Genomic DNA, 24,243 nt, shown 5'->3' on the forward strand with positions numbered 1-24,243 from the left:
CTGCTACACAGGAGCATCCTCACTTCTCAGTCTTTAGAAGACCGTGGGTCAGACACACCACCAAAGCACACAGCCATGCTGGGCGTTTAAAGGAAACCTGTAGTAAAAATTTACTTCCTTTGGAAACACATTCCAAGAACAGCTACAACTCTGGTCACAGGAAGGATGTTCCAAGATCTCCCAGGCAGAAGAAAGATCTCAACCTCTTTCTAATAGGGATCTTCTTCCAACAACTTGAAAACTGGTATTTCTCCCTCAGTTTCCTTATGAATCTTAAAGCTTTCCCAAAACACGAGAGGCACTTTTATTAAGTGTAGCATCTACTACAATTCTAATCACAAGGTAACGTTTGCTAAACAAAGCAATAACGCTAGCTTTTAACAGGCATTATTTACAAGGATTTTTCCTTTAATATAAAAAAGTATAACTACAGCAGTCCAATGTACAAATACAAAAAAAAAAAGTTATCATACTAAAAAAATGTACCATAATACTGTACATACAAAAACTGTTCAACAGAATGATTTAAATAGATCTGTTCTTCTCTGGATCTGGAAGACACAATGTAAAGTTCTGCAACTGTATTATTGCTGAGAACATGTGCCTGGGAACACTGTGTTTCCCTTTCCCCACTCATCCCAGCTCCACCTTCAGAGTCCCCTGAGTTTGGATCATGAGCCAACAGCATCCCTGAAGATAACCAGAGCCAAATGTTTACTCAATGGAAGTCATTATTCAGCGAGCCGCTGCTTATCATAAACTATGAAAACCCAAGTTTTAAGCCCAACCAAGATTAAATCCAGACGGAGGTCTTCCCATCCCCTGATTTGCTACTAACACTGCTTTTGTTGGAGCCAGATTTGGACCCCACTTTGGCCTTCTTTTCCCGAGGACCATGGGGGTTGTTCTGGTGATGGTAGGCTTGGATGGCTAGATCCAAGCGTTCCTGAGCCGTCCTGATCTCCCGCTGCAGAGTCTCCAGATCAGCCGGGAGGTGCTCCTCGTGGCTGCCGTACTGCTGCTCCTGGGCGATATTGGCTTTGTTTTGCTTGTAGGCAATCTTAGCATTGGACAACTCGGTGTACTGGATTTGATCTGGTTTGACAGCAATGTTATAGCCAGGGGGAGCAGATGGTGTATTCCAAGTGAAAGGATAATTATAAGCACCCGGATCGTCAAGCTCCCTCCTTTTACTGTTCAGTGAGTCTCGAATGGTCCCAAACCCTAAATGGAGCATCTCCCAAATGTTAAGCAATAGGCAGAGGCCTGTAACACCATACATTATCAGAAGGAAGATGGTCTTTTCAGTGGGTCTAGAAATAAAGCAGTCTATCTTATGAGGACAAGGAAGTCTGCTGCACACATAAAATGGGTGGACTTGAAAACCATACAGGAAATACTGTCCTATTAGAAAGCCCACTTCAAACACAGTCCTGGCCAGTAGCTGCAACACATAGATTTTCATGAGCCCATCCTCCCGAATTCGTCTCCGGCCATCATGCTTCGGTTTTGGTTGGCTCTGCTCTTTATTTTCTTTTTCACTTTCTAGCTCCATTTCTGGATACATCATAGGATCCTCTTCATGGTCCTCTTCCGTTTCTTCCAGAGCCCGGTGCTGTTTCCAACGCATGGCATAGGGTTTGCTCCGAGCCGCCTTCTTGTCTGCCTCACCATGCTCCATTTTGGCAATCTTATGAATAGCATATCCCAGGTACATCACAGAGGGAGTTGCAACCAGGATGATCTGGAACACCCAGAAGCGCACGTGGGAAAGCGGTGCAAAGGCATCATAGCAGACGTTCTCACAGCCTGGCTGCTCTGTGTTGCACACAAATTTGCTTTGCTCGTCATAGTAGATGGACTCTCCTCCTACAGCAGTCAGGACAATTCGAAAGACAATCAGCACGGTGAGCCAGATCTTCCCTACAAATGTTGAATGGTTGTGGATCTCCTCTAGCAGGCGAGTCAGGAAGCTCCAACTCATGGTGATGGAATTGGTTTGCCCTGGTATGTGGAAAAGTACCAAGCAGAGTGGGGGAGGGAAATCAACAAATGCTAAAAGTAGCTTTCTATTTTTGGTGCCCAACAAATAATCAAACCTTAGCAATGTAAATTTTAATTCCTAGTATTTCTAGGGACTTTGTAACCCTGAAACAGAACTCACTTCAGGACTCATAGTAGAACAAACGTTGGACTATACTCACATCTCGCTCTAACAGCTTTAGGAAAGACAGCAACCTTACTCATGTCTAGACACAGAAGGTCTTGTGTGCTTTCCTGGTTTCTCTCTCAGATGCAGCACACTGTATTTTTACATATATTAGTATGTTATGGGACACCTAGACACTGTGCACTACACATAACAAAATAATGCACTGGAGCAGCTTTCTGGTCCAGTCACATTTACCACTGAGAACATAAAATGGGATGGATTCCATTGTGAAGAGGCAGTTTACTAGAAAGCTTAAGTTTTAGACCAGCTAACAAAATGTTGAAGTAATTAAAGAAGCCAAGAGTAGTGACACACATCTTTAATCCCAACACTTGAGAGGCAGAGGCAAGCGGATCTTTGTGAGTTCCAGGCCAGCCAGAGATACACAGTGAGACCCTGTCTCAAAATTTTTCGTAAGTAATTAAGGAACCACAGCTGTCAATAACTGGTAATGATGAGCACTAATAGAGAGAGGAACCAGGGAGTGGTCCCTGCTAGGCCACACAGCAGAGCAAACCCTGGTTTTATTTTTAAAAGCCCACAATGGAAGCTCTTACAACAAAAAAAAATTTTAATGATAGATATAAAAAGAAATGTATGCTAAACTGATCCATGAGAGCAGCAAATCCAACTGGTAGGCAAATCCACTAAAAATTAGCATATTTTTGTTTTTGTTTTTTGAGACAAAGTCTCACTATGAAGCTCTGGCTGTCCTGGAAATCGCTACGTAGATCAGGCTAGCCTCAAACTCACAGAGATCTACTTCCTGACTGTTGGGGTTAAAGGCGTCCACCACCATGCCCAGGTCTTATTTTTGATTTTTTGTTTTTGTTTTTCAGAGGGTCAAATGTTACCTAGGCTGACCTTTGAACTCAAGCTATTCCCACCTTGGTCTTGGAATGCTGGGATTATAGGTGTCTGTCACCATACCCATCTTTAAAAACAGCATGTTAGAGGATAATTTTATTCCAAGACACTCACATCTATGCCTAGAATCCGTGTCACATGTTAAACTCCTAATACAACATTTGACACAAAGGCCACCTACATTTTCAACTCCTCCTCTCCCACCGCACTACAAAGATTACGGTAAATCACCACCACCAAGTAACTCCAAACTTACCTGTTATCCAGAACTTGTTACCCAAAACCTTCTTTCAGAAATGGTATTTTGTTGGTTACTTTCCCAAAGTCTCTCTGGAAGGGAAAAAGAAAAGAGCAGGTCATCAGCTTCCTCCCACAGAAAACAATGAATCACTAACGTGTCATTTTCGGGAAGAAACAAAGTTTTCTGTGTGCTACGGGGGGTCACTCAGAATGAGAAGGAAATAGGCTTGACTCTCCTCCCAAAATAAATGACAGAAGAAATTAACAGTGACCTCAAAGTTTTTAGCTCATCAGGCTCTATGAAAACATGATAGGGGGCTGGAGAGATGACTCAGCAGTTAAGAGCACTGGCTGCTCTTTCAGAGACCTGGGTTCAACTCTCAGCACCCACGTGGCGGTTCACAACTGTCTCCAACTCCAGTTCCAGAGGAGCCAATGTCCATTTTTGGCCTTTGCAGGCACCAGAAGTGTACATAGTACACATACATAGATGCAGGCAAAGTAAATAAAATTAATTAAAAAATAAGAAAACCTAATAGGGAAATGGATAATTTGTGAAAATTCAAAATCGCTGGGCATGGTGGAGTATTTAATCGCATTTGGAAGAGGGAGGCAGAGACAGGCAGATCTCTCAGAATTCCAGGCCAGCCAGGGTTAAAAGTGAGACAGCGGCTAAAACGAACAAACAAACAAACAAACGCCAGTCACTGATGAAGTTTGACAACTACAGCAAAGAGCGAAGCCTCAGCACTGCAAGGTTAAAGCAGGCTACCAACAGCCCTGGCTCTGTGGCAGCCAATACTTCTCACTAGGATTTGAGCAGCCAAGTAGGAGCAAGCTGTTCAGCTGAAACACCCAACAGCTGGCTCAGTCACTGAACACCAGTCTCCACAGGAGGTGATTTACAGATCCAATGGCTCACAAAGTCGGAGAAAGAAAACACCTGCACTGTGATTAAAAACAAAATAAAGTGAGCTTGGAAAACAAAACAATGTGAATTGGAGGCCAGAAGGCTCTCCATAGCCAGCTCTAGGCTAGCTGGCTACACAGTGAGCTCTCTCAAGACAACAAAACTATCAACAACAAAGCAAACCAGTGTAGGAGGATTCAGTATCCATTATCAAGCTGTGTAACTCTGAAAAGCTAGGGTCAAACATCATCCATATGGCACCAACTTCCTTCATTACTATCATTTTATTAACATAAATTTACAACAATTGCTGAGACTGGGCCTAGTGGCCCATAACCTTTAATCTCAGCACTCAGGAGGCAGAGCTTGGTTTATACAGTGTAGCATTGACTGCAAAGTGAGATGCTGTCTCAAAAACACAAATCCCGAGGGGGAAGAGGGGTTGGTATGTAAAAGGAAAGAAAAACTTTTTTAATAAAAAAAATTATATAAAAATGCCGGGTGGTGGTGGCGCACACACCTTTAATCTCAGCACTTGGGAGGCAGATGCTGGTGGATCTCTGTGAGTTTGAGGCCAGCCTGGTCTACAGAGCGAGGACAGGCACCAAAACTACACAGAGAAACCCCGGGGACTGGGGGGGTTGGGGGGGGAGATATGCTGAACCAAGCCAAATGCTGAGGTTGTGGCTCAGTTGGTAGAGTGCTGGCCTAGTGCATACAAAGCCCTGATCTGATCTCCAATGCCCATAAATGGGGCATGGTGGCACACACCTATAACTCAGCATTTAGGATGTGGAAGCAAGAGAATCAGGGAGTAAGTTCAAGTTCAAGGACAGCCTGGGATACATAAGGCCTCTGGGAAGGGGGGTTGAGAGAAAGGGAGAACCTCATTCCAGCCTTACTTTCCATGGGCTTTTTATAGAATCATAGCATCCTATATCCACATCCTGAAGTTTCTAGTGCAGGTCTCCCTATAATTTATGCTCTTGACTACAAAATGTCTGAGAGAAGAGAATCTTGGTACTTTGTCCTCTATAGACAGAATGCACAAATTATTTCATCCTTTTTCTTAATTTTGTGGAGGCAAGATAAACCAACACCATTAAGAGAAACTATCCCACAAGTGGTCTGGAGAGACAACTCAGAGGTTAAGAACATTTCCACAGTTCCAATCCCCAGCACCCACATGGTGGTACACAACCATGCAAAGTTCCAGTCTCAGGAGATCTGGTGTCCTCTTCTGGCCTCTGTGGTCACTGGGCACCGGTCACACACATGGAACACAGACATACATGCAAAGCATCCATATATATAACATAAAACTTTTTTTTCCTTTTTTTTTTCAAGACAGGGCTTCTCTGTGTAACAGCCCTGGCTGTCCTGGAACTCTAGACCAGGCTGGCCTTGAACTCAGAGATCCACCTGCCTCTGCCTTCTGAGTGCTGGGATTAAAGGCATGCGCCACCACCACCTGGCTGTTTCCTCCAGTCTTTATCAATGTGGACTTCCCAGTATAAAACAACATTAACTGAGCTGGAGAAATGACTCAGTGGCTAGGCCTAATTGCTGCTCTTGTGGCTCAGCTCCCAGCACCCACATAGTTATAACGACCTGGAACTCCAGTTCTAGTGGGTTCAATGCCTTCTGACCTCAGGCATATACATGATGTGCATACATATAGCAAAACACTCATAAATAAAATTAATAAATCTGAAAAAAAAAAAAAAAAAAAAAAACTAAAAACGAAGTAGATTTCTAGGGCTGGAGAGATGGCTCCATGGTTAAGAGCATTGCTGCTCTTCCCTAAGACCCAGGCTGGTGTCCAGCACCACACGGCGCCTCACCACTAGCTGTTTACTCCAACTCCAATTTCAGGGAATCCAAGGCCTGGGTGTACTAGGCACACACACTACACACATGTACACATGTAGGCAAAATATACTTATAAAATAAAAACAGGCCGGGTGGTGGTGGCACACGCCTTTAATCCCAGCACTCGGGAGGCAGAGCCAGGCGGATCTTTATGAGTTCAAGGCCAGCCTGGGCTACAGAGTGAGTTCTAGGAAAGGCGTAAAGCTACACAGAGAAACCCTGTCTCAAAAAACCAAACCAAACCAAACCAAAAATCTTAAAAAATACCTTTTTCTACATTAAAAAAATGGCCTCTTACAAGGGAGCTTAGGAATAAATGATTTTGTTTTGTTTTTGTTTTCTCTTTGCTATATTGAATGTCTCTCCCCCTAAACCTCACATATTGGAGTTTTACTCCTTAGAATGGCCAAGTGAGGTGGCGGTGGTGCACATCTTTGATCCCAGTACTTGGGAGGCCGAGGAAGGCGGATTTCTTGTTTTTTTTTTGTTTTTTTTTTTTTTTGAGCTGAGGATCGAACCCAGGGCCTTGTGCTTGCTAGGCAAGCGCTCTACCACTGAGCTAAATTCCCAACCCCGGAAGGCGGATTTCTGAGTTTGAGGCCAGCCTGGTCTACAGAGCGAGTTCCAGGACAGTCAGGCTATAGAGAGAAACCTTGTCTTGAAGAGAAAAACAAAAAAACAAAAAACCAAAAAACCAAACCAAACCAAAATAAAATTTTTTTTTGAGCTGAGGATCCAACCCAAGGCCTAGCAAGCTCTCTACCCCTGAGCTAAATCCCCAACCCAACAAAATAAATTTTTTTAAAAAGACCTAATGGAAGGTCTCTAGGCCATTGGGATGTTGACTTCAGGAGGAAATGCTGGTCTCCTCCACTGAATTCTGTGTATAAAAGTCTGATCCTGAGCCCTGAGTCTCTCCTACTTCCTGTCTGGTGAGGTGATCTGCTACCACAGTCTCCTGCTGCCTAGGTGCCCTACCATCAGACTTTCACCAGAACTAACCAGAAGCTAGCACCATGTCCTTGAAGCCCCAAACTCTGCTAAATACGATTTTTTTTTTTCCCAAGCAAGCAAACATGCGTTTATTTCTCTCTGCTGTTGACTGGATGTGCTGTGACTAGCTGTTTCAAGCTCCTGCCCGTGACTTCACGGCATGATGGACTGTAACCTGGGTTCTCATGACTGGCCATCTGCTGGTCCTCAGAATCCAGCAGCCCTGAAAACCAAGCTTCTTCCCGCAGCTCCATGTCTGGGTCCCTCCTCGGCCCCGGGGCCGCCGCGCTGCACTCTTCCTACGATGATTTTTTTTTTTTGAGACAGGGTTTCTCTGTGTAGCCTTGATCTCCTGGAACTCATTCTGTAGACCAGGCTGGCCTTGAACTCGGAGATCCACTGCCTCTGCCTCCCAAGTGCTGGGATTAAAGGCGTGTGCCACAACTGCCCTGCTTATAAAGCTGATTTTAAAAAGCAGCCTGAACACCGGGCAGTGGTGGTGCACACCTTTAGTCCCAGCACTCAGGAGACAGAGCCAAGCGGATCTTTGTGAGTTCGAGGTCAGCCTGGTCTACAGAACGAGATTCAGGACAGGCACCAAAACTACACAGAGAAACCCTATCTCAAAGAAAAAGGGGGAAAAAAAAAAGCCTGTTTCAGCATTTTACTGTATCTTTCTATGTAAATGATGTGTTTTACTCATTCTAACATCACATAAAATGGGTGACAGGTAATTTTTTTCTAAAATAAAAAAGCATGGGCTTCCAAAGGAACAGCAAAACCAACAATATTTTTTTTTTGGTTTTTCGAGACAGGGTTTCTCTGTGTAGCTTTGCGTCTTTCCTGGAACTCACTTGGTAGTCCAGGCTGGCCTCGAACTCACAGAGATCCGCCTGGCTCTGCCTCCCGAGTGCTGGGATTAAAGGCGTGCGCCACCACCGTCCGGCTAATTTTTTAAAAAAGAATACTACAGCCCATGGTGGTCCATAATTCAAAACGAATGACACACCCACACACACACTAAAGAAAATCATGTTTGCTTATATAATGGTTATTGGACAGAAACCAAATATGTTATTTTTAGTCTATTTTCCAAGTAACTTAAGATATAAATCTACCTTGTCTTGCACTAGAAGAATTCTATCACTGAATTACATTAGACCCAAAATTCATAATTTTCTTAGTTATACACTATTTGAATCAAGTAAAAACTTACTGCATTTTTCTGTTAAGTGAAGTTCATAGAATTTTTAAAAATTAAGTATAAATCACATTGTCTGGACTATCTCGGGTGGTAGAGTCTATTATTGGGATCATCATAAACAGGAGAAAGTGAGATTCAGATAATGTATATAATTTGTCTATGATCATCTAATTACTAAATATTGTAAAACCGGAATATGAAGTTAGCCAGTCTTGCTCTAGAGTTCTGGCACTTATTAGTGATGAATTTTGCTGTACAGCTAGGTTGTAGCTCAGTGGTACGGTGCTCACTTAGCATGCTGAAGGGCCTTTGTTGGACTCCCAGCATCACTCACACACCCACTGCAAAGGGGACTGCATACAGTTTTCATGTGAAAAGGACTTTATCCCAATCCTTGGGATCTGATTTATAAAGGAAACTCTTGGGGCTGGAGAGATGACTCAGTGGTTAAGAGCATGTACTGCTCTTGCAGAAGATGCAGGTTCAGTTCCCAGCACCACATGGTAGTTCACAACCATCCTTAACTCCAGTTCCAGGGAGGTCTGACAACTTTTGACCTCGCTGGGCACCAGGCATGCAAATGGTGCACAGATATTCAGGCATAACACTAATACACATACAATAAAATAAATATGAAGAAAAAAAGGATACTGGCTTCCCTGAAAAGCAAGCAAACATACATACAAAAAACTTGGTAAGACCAGGAAATTTGAGTTTATTCTACATCTTAAATGTAGAATAAATCAATTAAAGCTTAAAAACAAAACAAAAATTCTGCAAGGGTCCTTTCAACCAGGAGGGGTGGGATGGCTGGATGGGGTAATGCCTGGACATTGAGAAGTTAGTACATTCAGTTTGGGAACAGCAAGCCCGAGACAACTGTTAAAGGGGGAGATATGCAGACTGTGTACATACCAAGTCCTGAGAGCTGTGTCTGGACTCAAGGCAAACCAAACACATTATCATGATTATTACGAGTGCCTCAACTTTTTATCTTGTCACCTCAACTTGACTGGGAGCCCCCCTAAAAGACAAAGGCCAGACCCTTACTTCAGCATCTCGACTAGGGAAAGATAGATTTTAAGTGCTAAATAAACACCTGGTCAACAAACGGACTGTGTGTTTCTCTAGTACCTGCTACTGTACAGCCTGTGACAGCCCTTCATACTTTTCTTCTTGATCCCGTTTCATCAGTCCGTCTGTGGATGGCTTACGCAGAGACAGGATGTTGTGCAGAATCCAGCGTCAGCCCAGATGTCGGGCTGAAGTTAACCATTTTTCCTTCAAGTTTCAGTTTCTCACCTTTGTCCAACATTTTTCAGAAAACAATCTGCTTGTTTTCCAGAGATGTTTCATTCTGGCTATGGCTCTTTAAACTTGCACCTTAAATCATGTAGTCCCAGGCCAATCCCAGATTCTCAAAGGCTCTCATATTTTTTTGAGGAAAACAAAAGCCAACACATAGAAATGTGATCAACCTCCTCTAATCAATCCATCAATCTATCCATCCATCCATCTATCTACACACTTGGTTTTTGGGTTTTCAAGACAGCATCTCTGAGTTGGCCCTGGCTAGCCGAGAACTTACTATCTAGATCAAGCTGTTATAGAATTCGTGGCAATCCTCCTGCCTCTGCCTCCTGAGTGCTAAGACTACATGGGCAAGTACTACCAAGTTTAGCTTCTTCTCCCTACCCTTAAAATAAAAAAGCTAACTGGGAACAGTGCAAGGGACCAGTGGGCTGAGCAGTTTCTTTTTTTCTTTTCTTTCTTTCTTTTTTCTTTTTGTAAGAAAGAGTCTTACTTTGTAGTCTTGCCTTGAGCTCTCCGGAATCCTACTGACTCAGTATCCTGAGAACACAAGTGTGAGCCACTACATCCTGATCCGTGTGTGTGTGTGTGTGTGTGTGTGTGTGTGTGTACACGTATCTACTAGCTGCTCTTTTAGAGGACCCAGATTCAATCTCCAACAGCCACATGGTGACTCATAACCACCTGTTACTCCAGGAGATTCAATGCCTTCTGGCTTCTGTAGGCAGACATGCATATAGTACATAGACATACATGTAGGCAACACATCCATACACATAAAATAAATAAAATCAATTTTAAAATAAAATAAAAGCCAGATAGAGGCCTGAAAGATGGTTCAGCAGTTAACAGCATATACTGCTCTTATAGAGGACCTGAGTTCAATCTCCAGCACCCACATCAGCCATTTCATTTCCACCTGTAACTCCACCTCCAGATCTGACACTCACATGTACAAACCCACACACAGATACACACATATACACAGAATTTAAAAGTAAAATAAAAAAAAAATTTTTTAAGTCAGACAGACTAGGCATGGTAGCAAGTTTATAATCGCAGCACTCAGGATGCTAAAGCAAGAGATCATTAGTTCGAGGCCATTCTGGAATATAACATGATCTTGAATGTATGTCTGTATACCTTAATTAACACTAAGGGGGAAATCTATAAAGCAGTAGTTACTCACTCCTTAAATAATAGACAATACACTACAGAAATGCCTGAGAGGAGGGAACAACATGAAACCTTTAATTATCTGAGCTCACTGGAGGGTTTTCAGAGCAAAGAGGAAAAACAAACAAAGCATAGTAGACTCACTGAGTTGAGGAGACAGCCAAGGTTATAACCGAGAAACCCTGCTTCAAAAAACAAACAAAATCTATAGATGAACTAAAGATTGATTCTTAACCCTAAATTTTGTGAAACTGAGCAGAATGGACTAGGAACCAAGGACAGTGATTTCAGAACGTGATTCACGTGCTTCAAGAATCAGGTCTTATTTTCCATATTTCTTTTCACACACACACATGCATATGAATGCAGGTACCCACTAATGCCAGAGGCATCTCAAATTCCCTGGAGCTGAGTTACAGGTGTCTAAGAACTGAACTGAGGTCCTCTGCAAGAGTAGTACGTGCTCTTTACCACTGAACCATCTCTCCATCCCCTTTCCATATTTCCAACTGTGACATTAAATGGAGAATATCAAACTAGCTAATTTCTAAGGTTCACATTGCTTAATATTATCTCTGGCACAATAAAATTCATAGAACAACTGAAAAATTACAAAGAATTCAGCACTCCAGGGTAAGGAAGGAAGCAAAGTAACAGCAGTGACATTAACAATAATAAGATGTCAAATTTTCATAAAGATATTTCCCAGCTGGGAGGTGGAGGTGCACGCCTTAATCTCAGCACTCGGGAGGCAGGGGCAGGCAGATCTCTGTGAGTTCGAGGCCAGCCTGGTCTACAGAGCAAGTTCCAGAACAGCTAAGACTGTTACACAGAAAAACCCTGTCTCAACTTCACCCCCTAAAAAAAGGTATTTCCCAAACAGTCATTCCAGAAAACCTGGACTAAACTAAAAAAATTGAAGACAGGCTCACCAAGTTATGAACTCACTATCTGGGCATCCCAGATCAAGAGCTGAGCAATCCATTAAGAACTGCGCTAGTGACTCACATCCCTGAATGAGTATGCTTTATAGTGCAGACAAGGAATCAATTAAGGGGTTTACAATGAAGTTTTGTTTAACTGGAACGTTTTAAGTGGAAGTTAATTCCACATCAGTGATAATAGATGCTTAATAACTAGCTAGTGACAATTTCTAAGAAAAAGAATTATGGCAGCTAACAGGCAAACAGTAATCTATGTGGCATAAACATGAAAACAACTTGTTTTCAAAAGTGTTCCTGGCTATGAACAACATTTGAGAAACACAAAATATAATTTATCATGAATCAAATTATAAAACTAACTGAAAAGAGAGGCATCTGAAATGTTGGCTCTAACAACCAACAAGGAAATAAAACACACCATTGTGGGCTGAAGTGCCAATTTACACTGGCAAAGAGCCATTCTGTTTGAATTCAAGAACATTCAGGAACCAGCTGGAAAAGTATGGGATACCACATTCATCCACAATGCCTCGTAAGTGGGGCTGTCTTCATTCAAAAAGGACAGTACTGGTATCCACGTCTAAAACAGCCTAAGCTTAGATCAAATTGAGAATTCTAAATACTATTCAGTCTTGGAAAGTAAACATTGTCAAATAAATGTATTTCCAATATTACTAGATTTGTGGACGTTCTAATATCATACAGCAATGGCAAGTGTGATCTGGCATACTTCTCGAAGACATCTGAGCAATATTTATCAAGAACTGAAATACTGCCGTGCACAGTGGCACATCTGAGGCAGAGGCAGACAGCCACAGTTCAATTAAGGACACTTGGTCTAAACAGAGACCTTCTCTCAAATGCCACTCTTCACCAAGAAAAAACTCTAAAATACTGTCTTTTGATCAGTAATACTACATTTGCAATTATTCCTAAATAAATACAGAATACTGGCTATAAGAATATTTTATATTAAAGCCGGGTGGTGGTGGTGTGCGCGCCTTTAATCCCAGCACTCGGGAGGCAGAGGCAGGCGGATCTCTGTGAGTTCGAGACCAGCCTGGTCTATAGAGTAAGTTCCAGGAAAGGCACAAAACTACACAGAGAAACCCTGTCTCGAAAAACCAATATATATATATATATATATATATATATATATATATATATATATATATATAATGTTATAAGCCTCTGTAATAAAATAATATACAATGACTTTGAAGGGGGAGGGATGAGGGGAGATTGAGAAAGGGTCTCACTATGTCACTGTGTAGCCCTGGCTAGCCTTGATCCTCTGCCTCTACTTCCCAAACGCTAGGATTACAGGTGTGTGTCAAACCTTATCTACAATTATTATTTTTTTATTATTTTTTGAGGGGCTAAAAATGGCTCAGTAGTTAAGTGTTTGCTCCTCTTGCAGAGGACATCGGTTTAGTTCCCAGCACCCACATGGCAGTTCACAACCACCTGTAACTCCAGTTCCAAGGGATCCAATGCCCTCTTCTGACCTTTGAGAACTCCTGCACACATGTGGTACACAAAGCACACACTCAGGCATACATACATAAAATAGAAAAAAAAATCTTTTAAAATACAGATTTGTAAGCCAGTAAACAGCACTCCTCCATAGCTTCTGCTTCAGTTCCTGCCTCCAGGTTCCTTCCCTGACTTCTTCTTGCCACGACTTTTCTCAGTGGTACGTGGAAATATAAAATGAAATACCACCCACCCAAGAAATATTGAGACAGAGCCCTGCTAGGCACGCCATAGCCTAAACGTTACAACCCTTCTACCCCAGCTGCCCAAGTTCTGGGATTATAAGCATGTGCTACCAAGCCTCTCTTCTAATTTTTTATAACACAGAACACAAAATTCAAATATCTACAATTACCTAGATAAAATTCAAAATTATCTAGACAAATTCAAGCACCTGTGATTTATTACACTGAAAGTAGATTAGTGGCTGTCTAAGTCTGAGGGGTGGCGATATCACTTTAGGATATTAACCAGTCCTCTTAGAGGAACCAAGTACTCTTAATTAACTGTGGTGATGCTTGTATATCCTTGTGCACACACTAGAAATCGTCTTTGGTAGTTTATTTTCTTCTTTTTAATGTGTATGAATGTTTTGCCTGCCTGTATGTCGGTGTACCATATGTGTGCCTGGTGCCTGCAGAGGCCCAAAAAAGGGGCAACAGATCCCGTGAAACTGAAGTTACAGACAGTTGTAAGTCACCGTGTGGTTTCTGGGGTTGAACCCAGGTCCTCTGGAAGAGCATCCAGTGCTTTTAACTGTGGAACTCTCTCTCCAGCCCCTTTTGGATGCTTTAAATAAATGAGCTGGAACTTCAGATTATACATAAGATAAAAATAAATCTTAAAAGAAAATGAGTGACATGTAAGATTTCAATTATTTCTCAATAAAACTCTTTTTAACATTCTAACTCTTTGGATAACAATAAGGTAATACAAGTAACTAACTAAACAGAAGAGGCCTACAACAAATGGAGAACACAGGTACCCCTAAAGAGGACTAGCTTAGCTCCAGCTGTGAGAGGCTGGTGTATTTTCAAAAGAATTCTTCAACCTGAATTTTTATACACAATCTTGATTTTTTGGTAAACTTCCTAAAGAATATGGTAAGATGAATTAACAGGGCTGAGGTACAGCTAGCTCAGCGGTAGAGCACTTGCCTAGCATGCACAAGGCCCTGTGTTTAACTCCAGCACAAAAACAAGCACACTCCTTCATGAATCTTCACAGATTAAACACTCATGTGACCAACATGGAGATAAAGCATGAAACATTACCAGGAAGCCAGTAAGATGGTTCAGTGAGCAGCACAGGCGTGACAACGTAATTCAATCCTTAGGGAACTCCTGATACCATATATCTGCAATCTCAGCATGCCTGCATGGAGATGGGAAGTGGAAAGAAGAGCCCCTAAGTTCAAAGGCAGTGAGCCTGAGGTATGTAGCATAGCAGAACACCAAGAAAGACCCTGTCTCAACAGGGTTAAGAACCAACCAACTCCCCAAAGTTGTTCTCTGGGGGCTAGAGAGGTGGCTCAGCACTTATTGGCAGCTCCTCCAAAAGTCCTGAGTTCAATTCCCAGCAACCACATGGTGGCACACAACCATCTATAATGGGATCTGGTGCCCTCTTCTGGCATGTAGGTGTACATGCAGATAGAACACCATACACATAAAATAAATCCTTAAAAAATTATTAAAAACAAAACAAAACAAAAACTGGGGCTGGACAGCTGGCCCAGCAGTTAAGAGCACTGGCTGCTCTTCCAGAGGTCCTGGGTTCAATTCCCAGCACCCACATGGTAGCTCACAACTATCTGTAACTCTCTGATCCCAAAAAGTAAAAAAAAAAACAAAAACAAAAAAACTGTCCTCTGACCTTCATCTGTGATTCCTGTACACATACACGCAAATAAACAATTTAACAAAAAAAAAAAAAAAAAAGGAATTATCACACCTAATATTCCACACAACCATCTTTTTTCAATGATTTCTCAAGATGGGGTTTATATGTGTAGCTTTGGCTGTCCTGGAACTTACTCTGTAGACCACAGTGGCCTCGAACTCACAGAGATCCTGCCTCTGCCTCCCGAGCACTGTGGATTAAAGGCCTGCGATACCACAGCCTGGCTCCTTTTTTTTTTTCTTTTTAAGGTTTACTTATTTATTATGTATACAGTGTTCCTTGCAGGCCAGAAGAGGGCACCAGATCTAATTGCAAGTGGTTTGTGAGCCACCATGTGGTTGCTGGGAATTGAACTCAGGACCTCTGGAAGAGCAGTCAGTGCTCTTAACCACTGAGCCATCCATCTCTCCAGCCCTTTATTTTTAAATGGCCAGTTTTTGTGTACAGTGTTTCACGTAGTCCAGACTGGCACGAACTTCCTCCGCAGTCTTCCTCATCTCCTTGCCTTTGCCTCTCCTGCTGATATCACAGTCTGTGCTACCAGGTTCAGCCCAAGAGTCCCTGAAAACCCACAGTCCCTGCCATTATTCTTTGTTGATTTTCATCCACTACTGAGTATTGGAAAAAATTTACTTTTATTTGAAAGACTGATTAAAATAGCCACCAGAGGTTAAGGATTTTGATCAAGAGAGTAGAGCACTTGCTTAGCACACAGGAGGTTCAGGGCTTAATCCCCCTGCATAAATATAGTAGGAAAAAAAATTCAGTTTCAATTACAAGTTCCATTAAATGTTTATTTGCAATGTGAATGTTATACAATTTTCATCTTCTAATCACTTTCTTTCATATCAAAGGTTCTTTTGTTGGAATAACAACATGCCATGAGATTCAGTACAAGCTCAATGGACCTATCTTGTAGTATTAACATATAGTCCAAGACACACTTTTTAAAAACCAAAATGTTATATTAAGGCTTTAAGATTAGCTATTAGAATTTAAGAACACTATTCTGAGCACAGATCTCCTTTTTATTTTTCCTGTCTTAAGAAATTATGCTCATATATATGCAATTTCAAACCTCCAGAGTGAGGGGACAGTTTCCCTGTGAAAAACATATAAAAAGCAGCTGGAAACAAAGCTCCTAGCTGTTGAGAGCTCTGGTGTGGTCCAAATAATAAAGCTACTTATTCTAACAGGATGTGGTACATACCTGGAATCCCAGCACCTGGAAGGTAGAGACAGGAGGATCAAGAATTCAGGGCTATGTTCAGCTACATGGTAAGTTTGAGGTCAGTCAGGACTACATGAAACCCTGTCTCAAAACACCCAAAACAAAGAGAGAAAAGAAAACGCTTTGTAACCACTGAGCATCCATCAGCTTCCAATGACAAAGAATAACAATGATAAACCAAAAAAGGAGGAAGGACGGATTTGCTTGTGGAATCAGTCTCAGTCCAGGGTCATTTGGCACCATTACTTTGGACGTACAGAATCATCAGAGGAGTGTGGGGAAGGACAGGACTGCTCACATGGCAGCCAGGAAGTACAAAGACAGAGGGTCAAACCAAAACACACCCTCCAAAGGCACACTGTCACCTCCTAAAGCTCCCAAAACTTCCCAACAGCATCATCAGCTAGAGACCAAAGCCTTCAACTCATGCTTTAGGGAAACACCTAAGATGCAAACCATAAATCATACATAAATAATTTTTCTTAGACAAGATCTCAAATCATACACATATTTTCCACTTTTATATTCTAGGTTTAAGTACAATAGGATGCAATGGCTTCAGAATCACAATTCATTTTTTTCTAAATTTATCTCTACCATTTCCATCTTAGTGTTCTATTGCTGTAAAGAGACACCATGACCACAGCAACTCTTACAAGAGAAAGCATTTAATTGGGGCTTGCTTACAGTTTCAGAGATTTAGTCCACTGTCATTATGGTGGGGAGCATGGTGGTGTGCAGACAGACATTTTGCTGGAATAGCTGAGGGTTCTTCAGCAGGAAGAAAAAAACACTGGGCCTTGCTTGGGCTTTTGAAACCTTAAAACATCCCCAGTTACACACTTCTTCCAACAAGGCCATACCTTCTAATCTTCTCAAGTAGTGTCATTCCCTGATGAGTAAGCATTCAAATACATGAGCCTATGGGGGGCACTCTTATTCAAACCACAATTCCTAACCATTTTTCCAAACTCAAACTAAGATGTTCTAGGCCAGGCTTTGTGATTCACACCTGTAATCCCAGTACTAGGAGTCTGAGACATAATAGTCTAAGTTTGAGGCTAGTATGGGTTACTAAATATACATCAGAAAATAGGATAAAATCAATAATGCATGAGCCTATACTTGGGAGGCTGATGCAGCACGATTATGAGTATGAGGCCAGCCTGGACTGTAGAGTTTAAGTTATTCTGTCTCAAAAACATACAACAAAATAAGGCAAGATTTAAAAACTAGATGCAATGTGTCAAAAGGGAAAAAAATCTTTATTTCACTTGACAGTCTGCTCAAGTTTAGCAAAGATCTTGCTGAAAATATGATTCCTCGATGTTATGCATATTATATTACAGGTAATATAGTACCTTTGTTTATGTGAACTAGTTGTTTGGGGGAGAGGTGGGACATGGTATTTTTTGTTTTGTTTTTGATGCTGGAATCAAACCTGGGCCCTTGAGCATCATTAGTGAGTGTTATAGCACTCAGATACACCACCACTACACACCAACATCAGCACAGGGAAGGCTGAGACATCATCACTGAAGTTTAACAAGTTAGAAAAACAGATTTAAAAACAAAATATCAGGAACAAGAGAGGTGGCCCAGCAGTAAGAGCACTGGCTGCTCTTCCAGAGGACCTGGGTTCGATTCCCAGCACCCACCATGGGTGGCTCACAAGCACCTAGAGGATATAATGCCTTCTTCTGGTCTCCTTGGTTATCAGGCACACACATATATACAAAAAATAAAAATAAATATTTTTGTTTGTTTAAACTCATTTTATGTGTAAGAGTGTTTGCCTGCATATATGTATGTGCCTGCAGAGGCCAGATGAGAACACTGGATCCCCTGGGCTGGAGTTAAGAAGGTTAAGAGCCTCCATGTGGGTGCTAGGAATCAAATTAAGGTCCTCTGGAAGAGTAGCTGGTGTTCTTAACCCGAGTCATCCCTCTAGCTCTGTTTTGTTTGAGACAGGGTCTCACTGTACAGTCCCATCTGTCCTCGAACTGACAGATCCACTTGCCTCTGCCTTCTAGGTGCCAATTAAAAATAAACCTTTAAACAAACCAACCACAACAAAACATCACTAACTATATCCATATGTAAGACTGTAAACATACAAACACAATATTTAAACCAGGTGTACACACCTATAATCCTAGTACTTGAGGTTAAGCCACACAGACCAATTGAGGTCAACTTGGGCTATATAGGGGGAGACTCTTATCTCCAAACAACCACCACCACCAAGGTGGGGGGGACCACACACATACAAAGAAAAAGAATATACAATATGTAATAGCAAAGCTTCCAGATAGGCATAGATTCCTAGAAGAGTACTGTATTTTAGAGGTCCCTAGGCTAAACTAGAAAGATAGGCTTCTTTCTTTTTAATTTAATTTTATGTGTATGAGTATTTTGCTCATATGTGTATCTGTGCACCATTTGTGTGCTTGGTGCTTGCAAGGTCAGAAGACAGTGTTAGGATACCCTGGAACTGGAGTTATAGATGGTTGGCTGCCATGTTAGTGCTGGGTATCGAACCCATGTCCTCTGTGAGAACAAGTGTTCTTAACTGCTGAGCCATCTCTCTAGTCCTGAAAGGTTTCTTGATAGGAGTAAGGATAAAGACTTGCCTCTGGGGTAAAGGAAATAGATGGAGTGTGTGCAAAGACTCTTTGGGTGAGCTTTGAACTTTCAAGAAGCAGGAAAAAGACATAAGCATGACAAGGATACACAGAATAAGAAAAACTATATAAGCAGGACTAGGGATGTAGTTCAGTGGCAGTGTTTGTCTACCATGCTGTGAGTTCAATCCCTAGTACAGAAAGGAAGGAAAAGAAAATGGAGCTATAAAAGCAAGCTGGAGGTGTAGCTTAGTTGGCAGAGTGTTTCCCTAGCATCCAAGATGTTGTAGGCTCACTCTCCAGCTCTGTATACACCAATGGAGCACAGCGGCACACATCAGTAATTCCAACTCTACAAGCACATGGAGAGATTGAGACAGGACTGCCATGAGTTCATAGTCAACCTGGACTAGAATGAGACTCTGTCTCAAAAACACAACAAAATTCAAAATATACCTAGTAACTGAAGACCAAGAATGGGTAGAGTTCAGAGTGAAAGGAGAGAAAGAATAAGGACTAAGACCAAGATTATCAGGTAAAGACACGGCCACCACCAGAGAGGGACCTGAGGAAGAGCTGGAGCAGAATCAGAACCCGAGAGGAGGCAGTACTTCAGGATGGAATCTAAGTCCACATAAAAACCTACCCTGGATAGGCAATTAGGAATCCCAGCTCCAAGAATGAGTCAAAAGGAATCCCCTAAAAATAGAGTCTAACTCCACTTAACTCCTCAAAAGGAGTACGTTACAAGTCATCATGAGGTTACAATTATTTCAGTCAAAACCAGTTAGCTCCCACAAAAAAGCGTGGATAAAACAAGCCATATAACTATGAAAGTTAAACATTGTTTAGAGGTTAGAGGATAAGAATAGTATGTGAAATTTATTCCACTTCCATAGAGGAAAAGCAAACTTATTCCAAAAGTTTGTACATGTTTTCAAGGATTTTAGATAATTACCAGACTGCTAAACTTTTTTTGCACGTTAAAAACACTGAGGAGCCAGGCAGTGGTGGCGTACACCTTTAATCCCAGCACTTGGAAAGCAGAGGCAGGTGGATCTCTGAGTTCAAGGGCAGCCTGGTCTTCAGAGCAAGTTCCAGGACAGCCAAGGCTACACAGAGAAACCTGGTCTTGAAAAACAAAACACAACAACAAAACTCACTGAGCAAATGGTACTCATCTTTGTTTATTCAGTTTCGAGTTCTGTGCCACACAAGTACTTAATGGGGAAAAAGTCTGCTGGGGCTGAGGGCTCGGTGACAGAGCACATGCTTAGCATATGTCAAGCCCAAGTACAGTCTCCAGCATCACAAAAAAGTTTGTTGAATGAGCCACCTGTGGTGGTACACACCTGTAACCCCATCAATCTGGAGGGTCAGGCAGTAGGAACTAGAGTTCAAAGCCAGCCTGGGATGAATACCAAGTTCCAGATCACCAGTTCCAATCGTATCACATAAAAAGTAAAATGTTATCTTTAATGAGATCATCTCATCCTTGTACCTAGGAAAACCCTCCTGGGTAAACACATTCCACAGGTCTGAAAGATAAAACCTTTGCCAAGGTGTGCTGACAACTCCAGACTTTGTAAAACAAGAATTTACTGCTGTATGTAAACTCTGAGTACCTGGTCTTCTATTCTTCAGCTGTATAGTCAGGGTTCTCCAAAGGAACAGAATTGGTAGAACGAAACCAACGGTTTGAGACTATGACAAATCAAGACACGTTTATAAACCGTCTACTGCCTGTTTTCTCTCCGAAATGCCCTTTGCCTACAGTCCTCTGCACCGAAGAGCTGGTGTAACGGATTGGTTTAAAAAAGCTTTTCACCCTTTACCCAGAAGAGTCTGTTCTAGTTCCTAGCATCCTGCCATTACACAGACCTTCAGAAACGCAAAGTAACTGCAAAGAAACCCCTGCTCACACCAAAAGAAACCTGCAAATTTAACACAAATTCACAACTAATTTAGTTAGGAGCTAAACAATTAAGTTTGTAGGACTTTTTTGTTTCTCTTTGCTTTTATTCTTGATCTGAAAAATACCCACAAACTGTTCACAGGGCGAAGGATTTGATTCCAAAATTACCATATTAATTCTCTTCTTACAGATACTCATGTACTACAAACAAACTTGATTTCTGCTTAACAGAGAATTAAAATCTTTCGTTTGCATAGCTTTTACAGGGCTTTCACATATATCCACTTGTAAGAGTGCACAACAAAAACCGGACACCTTTGGACTTAAGACACAGATAAGATATCTTATCGAGACTTGGTCTACCTTGATTTCCTCGATTTCACTTAGTGTTGATGAGGACAAAATAAAAGCCGGAGCACACTGAAATCTGTAGCACGGCCAATTCTCGAGGACCGAAAATGTCTTCAAATGATAAAACCTGAACTCAACTTGGCAAAAGAAAAGCAATCCCAAACAATCGCAAAGGGGTGGGGGGCGGGAGACCCCAAATTCTAAACACAAGTCACATAAATCTCTTCAACTCAAAAACTCCAACCGCAGCAGCCAGCCCAATCACAGCATTAGCGCCTCCGCTCTGCTTTCAATCTGGAGACTCCACGAAGAACAATTAACACACACACACACACACACACACACACACACACACACACACACAGGGGAAAAAAAAACCCAGCAGAGCTCCAAAGTTTTACCAAGTGAGGATAAAGTCATCTCAAGTGAAGAAAAGGCGTCCAGCAAGGGGCGACGAGCCGGGTCCTCCCGCCAGCCCCTCTCCCGCTCCGCAGCGCTCGCACCAAACCTCGGGTCAAAACCTCCGAGGGAGACGGAGGACCCGCCGGACCCCGCAGCACGCCGCGGAGGAGCGGCCGCGGTCGCCAGACAAAGACCAGCCGCCCAGCGCCGGCCGGGCCGGGCCCCCAACCGCCTGAGGAGTTGCGGGAGCGCCGCCGCCCGCCCCCGGCCCGCCCGAGCCGTTTCCCTCCCAATTTGGGGACCGCGCGCCTGGGGACAAAGAGGGCGGGCGCGCCGGGGACGGCGGCGGGACGCGGGTGGCGACGCCCCTCGGGGCTCGGCGGGAAGCCTTCGGCGGCCACCTTTCCCGCCCGGCCACTCCCGGGAGCCCGGCCCGCCGCCGCCGCCGCTTTCGAGGTGCCTCAGAGTTCGCCCGGCCGCGCCCGGCCCGGGTCCCCCTCAAAGCCGCCGCTCACCCGGCGGTGGGCGTCCCCGAAGCCTCCTCCTCCGCCGGGCCTCGGCCCGTCCCGCCGGCCGCCGCCTCATGGGCCCCGCGTCGCCATCACCTTCGCCGCCTCGCCGCCACCGCCGCCGCCGCCGCCACCGCCTTCTCCGCCTGAGCCCTCAGCCGAGGCTGGAGCCGCTGCCGCCGTGCCCGCCGCCTCCCTCTCTCGCTCCCGCTCCCTCCCGCCGCCGGGACCCCGCGGGGAGGCGCCTGCGCACTGCGTGCCGCGGTGGGGGTGGGGGCGTCCCGTCTGGGCCTGGGAGCGGGGGCGCGGCGGCACGTGCGCCTCGGGTGGGAGGGGGGCGCCCGGAGCGCGCGGCCCCGCGCCGGCGCCAACTTTCCGTGGCCGGCTGCGCGCGCTCCCGGGCGGTCCCGTGCGCGGTGGGCGCGGCGGTGGCGGGAGAACCCCTGCGCGCGGAGCCGGGAGCCCGGGTGGGCTGCTGGCTGACTTGGCGCGCTGCGGGCTCGTGTCCTCCGGCGGGATTCTCGGAGGAGCCGCTCGGCCACTAACGGCGTGATGGAGACACGCCTCACCTGAGTTTCCCGGGTCAGGCCCGAGAGCTCCGCCGCCGTTATCTCGTGCGCTGGGTCAGGGCCTTGGTCCAGCGGATCTCGGGATGCTGCTCATGGCCGTTCTAGGTTCTGCTCTGCAGTTGCTCGCAGAACCTCCGGGGCCTCTCGGCCAACCATCCCCGCCTGGTGGCTTTTGCAGGCGGGCTACATAGTTTTGAGGTCCTGGGTTTCTCGGATTAGCAAAACCCTAATAGGCCATTTCCTCTTAACTCCTTGCATCCCAGCAAGATCCCAATGACAAGACTTCTTAAAAATGCGCGTGAACTGGAATTCCCCCTGAGCGAAGCTGCCAGTTAGTGAAAGGAAAACTGGGGCTGGAGAGATGGCTCAGCGGTTAAGAGTTTGTACTGCTGTTTGTACTGAACCCAACACCCACATCGGGTTCACAACCACCTGTAACGCCAACCCCTGGGGATCCGACTCCTCTGCCTATACTGATGTGCACAGACCTGCATACAGACACAGAGACAAACAATTCAAAATAATCTCTAAGAAAAAAAAGAAACGGAAAATTCCCCTAAATACTTTAAATAGAGTGAGACTGGGTGACAAAAGACAGCTTACCAAGGTAGGGAGAGGAGGCGGCTCTGTGCAGTCAAGGGCTGACCATTCCTGGACTCTAGAATTACAGAGGAACAAGCTTTTTGTTTTGCCCCTGGCCAGGAAAGAAATTAAGCTGTAACTTTCGGATCAAATTTCACCTGAAGCCAAGCCCTGCGGGCTAGTTCACAGGTGTAAGAACTTAAAAGGGCTGCCCTCCTTCCCGGGGTTTTATTTGACCTCCATGTTTTCCAAAAATGTAAATTGCCCAAAATTTTACATCCTGGTTTCTGGCTTCTCTCTAAAAATCAAACAATGTGCTCACTTGAGCCTCAATTTTCATTTTTGTTGTTATTTTGTTTCTGAAACCAAGTCACATGTAGCCCAGGCTGGTCTCAAACTCAGTATATGGCTGAGAACTGGCCTTGAACTCCTGACGCCGGCTTCCATCTTTTGAGCGGTGGGATTTGAGGCATGGCCTCACCACACCAGTGCTTTGAACCTCTGTTTTTGTTTTTAAGACAGGGTCTCTCTGTGTAGTTTTAGTGTTCTGGAGCTTGCTGTGGAGACAGGCTGGTCTTCAAATCACAGAGATCCTGCAGCCTCTGCCCACCCTGTCCGGCTTACGTGGTGGCTACTTCTGATCCACATTTGGTGTACTGAGAGCCAACACTGGCCCCTCAGCTGCTTGGGTCTCTTTAGTTCCTTAACTGGCGTGGCCTCAGTACCAAAGTTCTCCCCAGTGGGCCTTCGCCATCATATTACCCCTCTAGAGATATATGTCAGTGGTAAATGTGAAGAGCTTTTAAATACATGTAAATATTAATTAAAAAAAAAAACATGTTGAGGATGAGGTGTAGCACTAGAGCTCTTACCTAGGTCTAATATGCGCTTGG

At 43.9% G+C, this 24,243-nt stretch overlaps 1 protein-coding gene across 5 annotated transcripts; it reads right to left on the minus strand.

The window, feature by feature from the left end:
• Positions 1-280: 280 nt before the first annotated feature.
• Positions 281-22,938, minus strand: Gjc1 (gap junction protein gamma 1). 5 transcript variants are annotated; one of them, XM_059271894.1, is made up of 5 exons: positions 22,206-22,312; positions 14,540-14,639; positions 9,214-9,322; positions 3,336-3,409; positions 281-2,004 (listed from the first exon to the last, which is right to left on the minus strand). In XM_059271894.1, exon 5 carries the CDS (start codon positions 1,982-1,984, stop codon positions 794-796), a length of 1,191 nt encoding a protein of 396 aa, XP_059127877.1. In that variant the 5' UTR covers positions 1,985-2,004; positions 3,336-3,409; positions 9,214-9,322; positions 14,540-14,639; positions 22,206-22,312; the 3' UTR covers positions 281-793. The 5 variants fall into 5 exon arrangements, with proteins under 5 accessions (XP_059127877.1, XP_059127876.1, XP_059127879.1 ...); XM_059271893.1 differs by lacking the exon at positions 9,214-9,322; XM_059271896.1 differs by lacking the exons at positions 9,214-9,322; positions 14,540-14,639; positions 22,206-22,312 and adding an exon at positions 22,769-22,938.
• Between the last annotated feature and the right edge of the window lie 1,305 nt (positions 22,939-24,243).

The sequence above is a fragment of the Peromyscus eremicus genome, chromosome 8a, assembly GCF_949786415.1.
Source record: "Peromyscus eremicus chromosome 8a, PerEre_H2_v1, whole genome shotgun sequence".
Lineage (NCBI taxonomy): Eukaryota > Metazoa > Chordata > Mammalia > Rodentia > Cricetidae > Peromyscus > Peromyscus eremicus.

Bases quoted from the DNA above. Each gene is read 5' to 3' on its own strand.
- Gjc1 (XM_059271896.1), bottom strand. From the start codon at position 1,984: ATGAGTTGGAGCTTCCTGACTCGCCTGCTAGAGGAGATCCACAACCAT.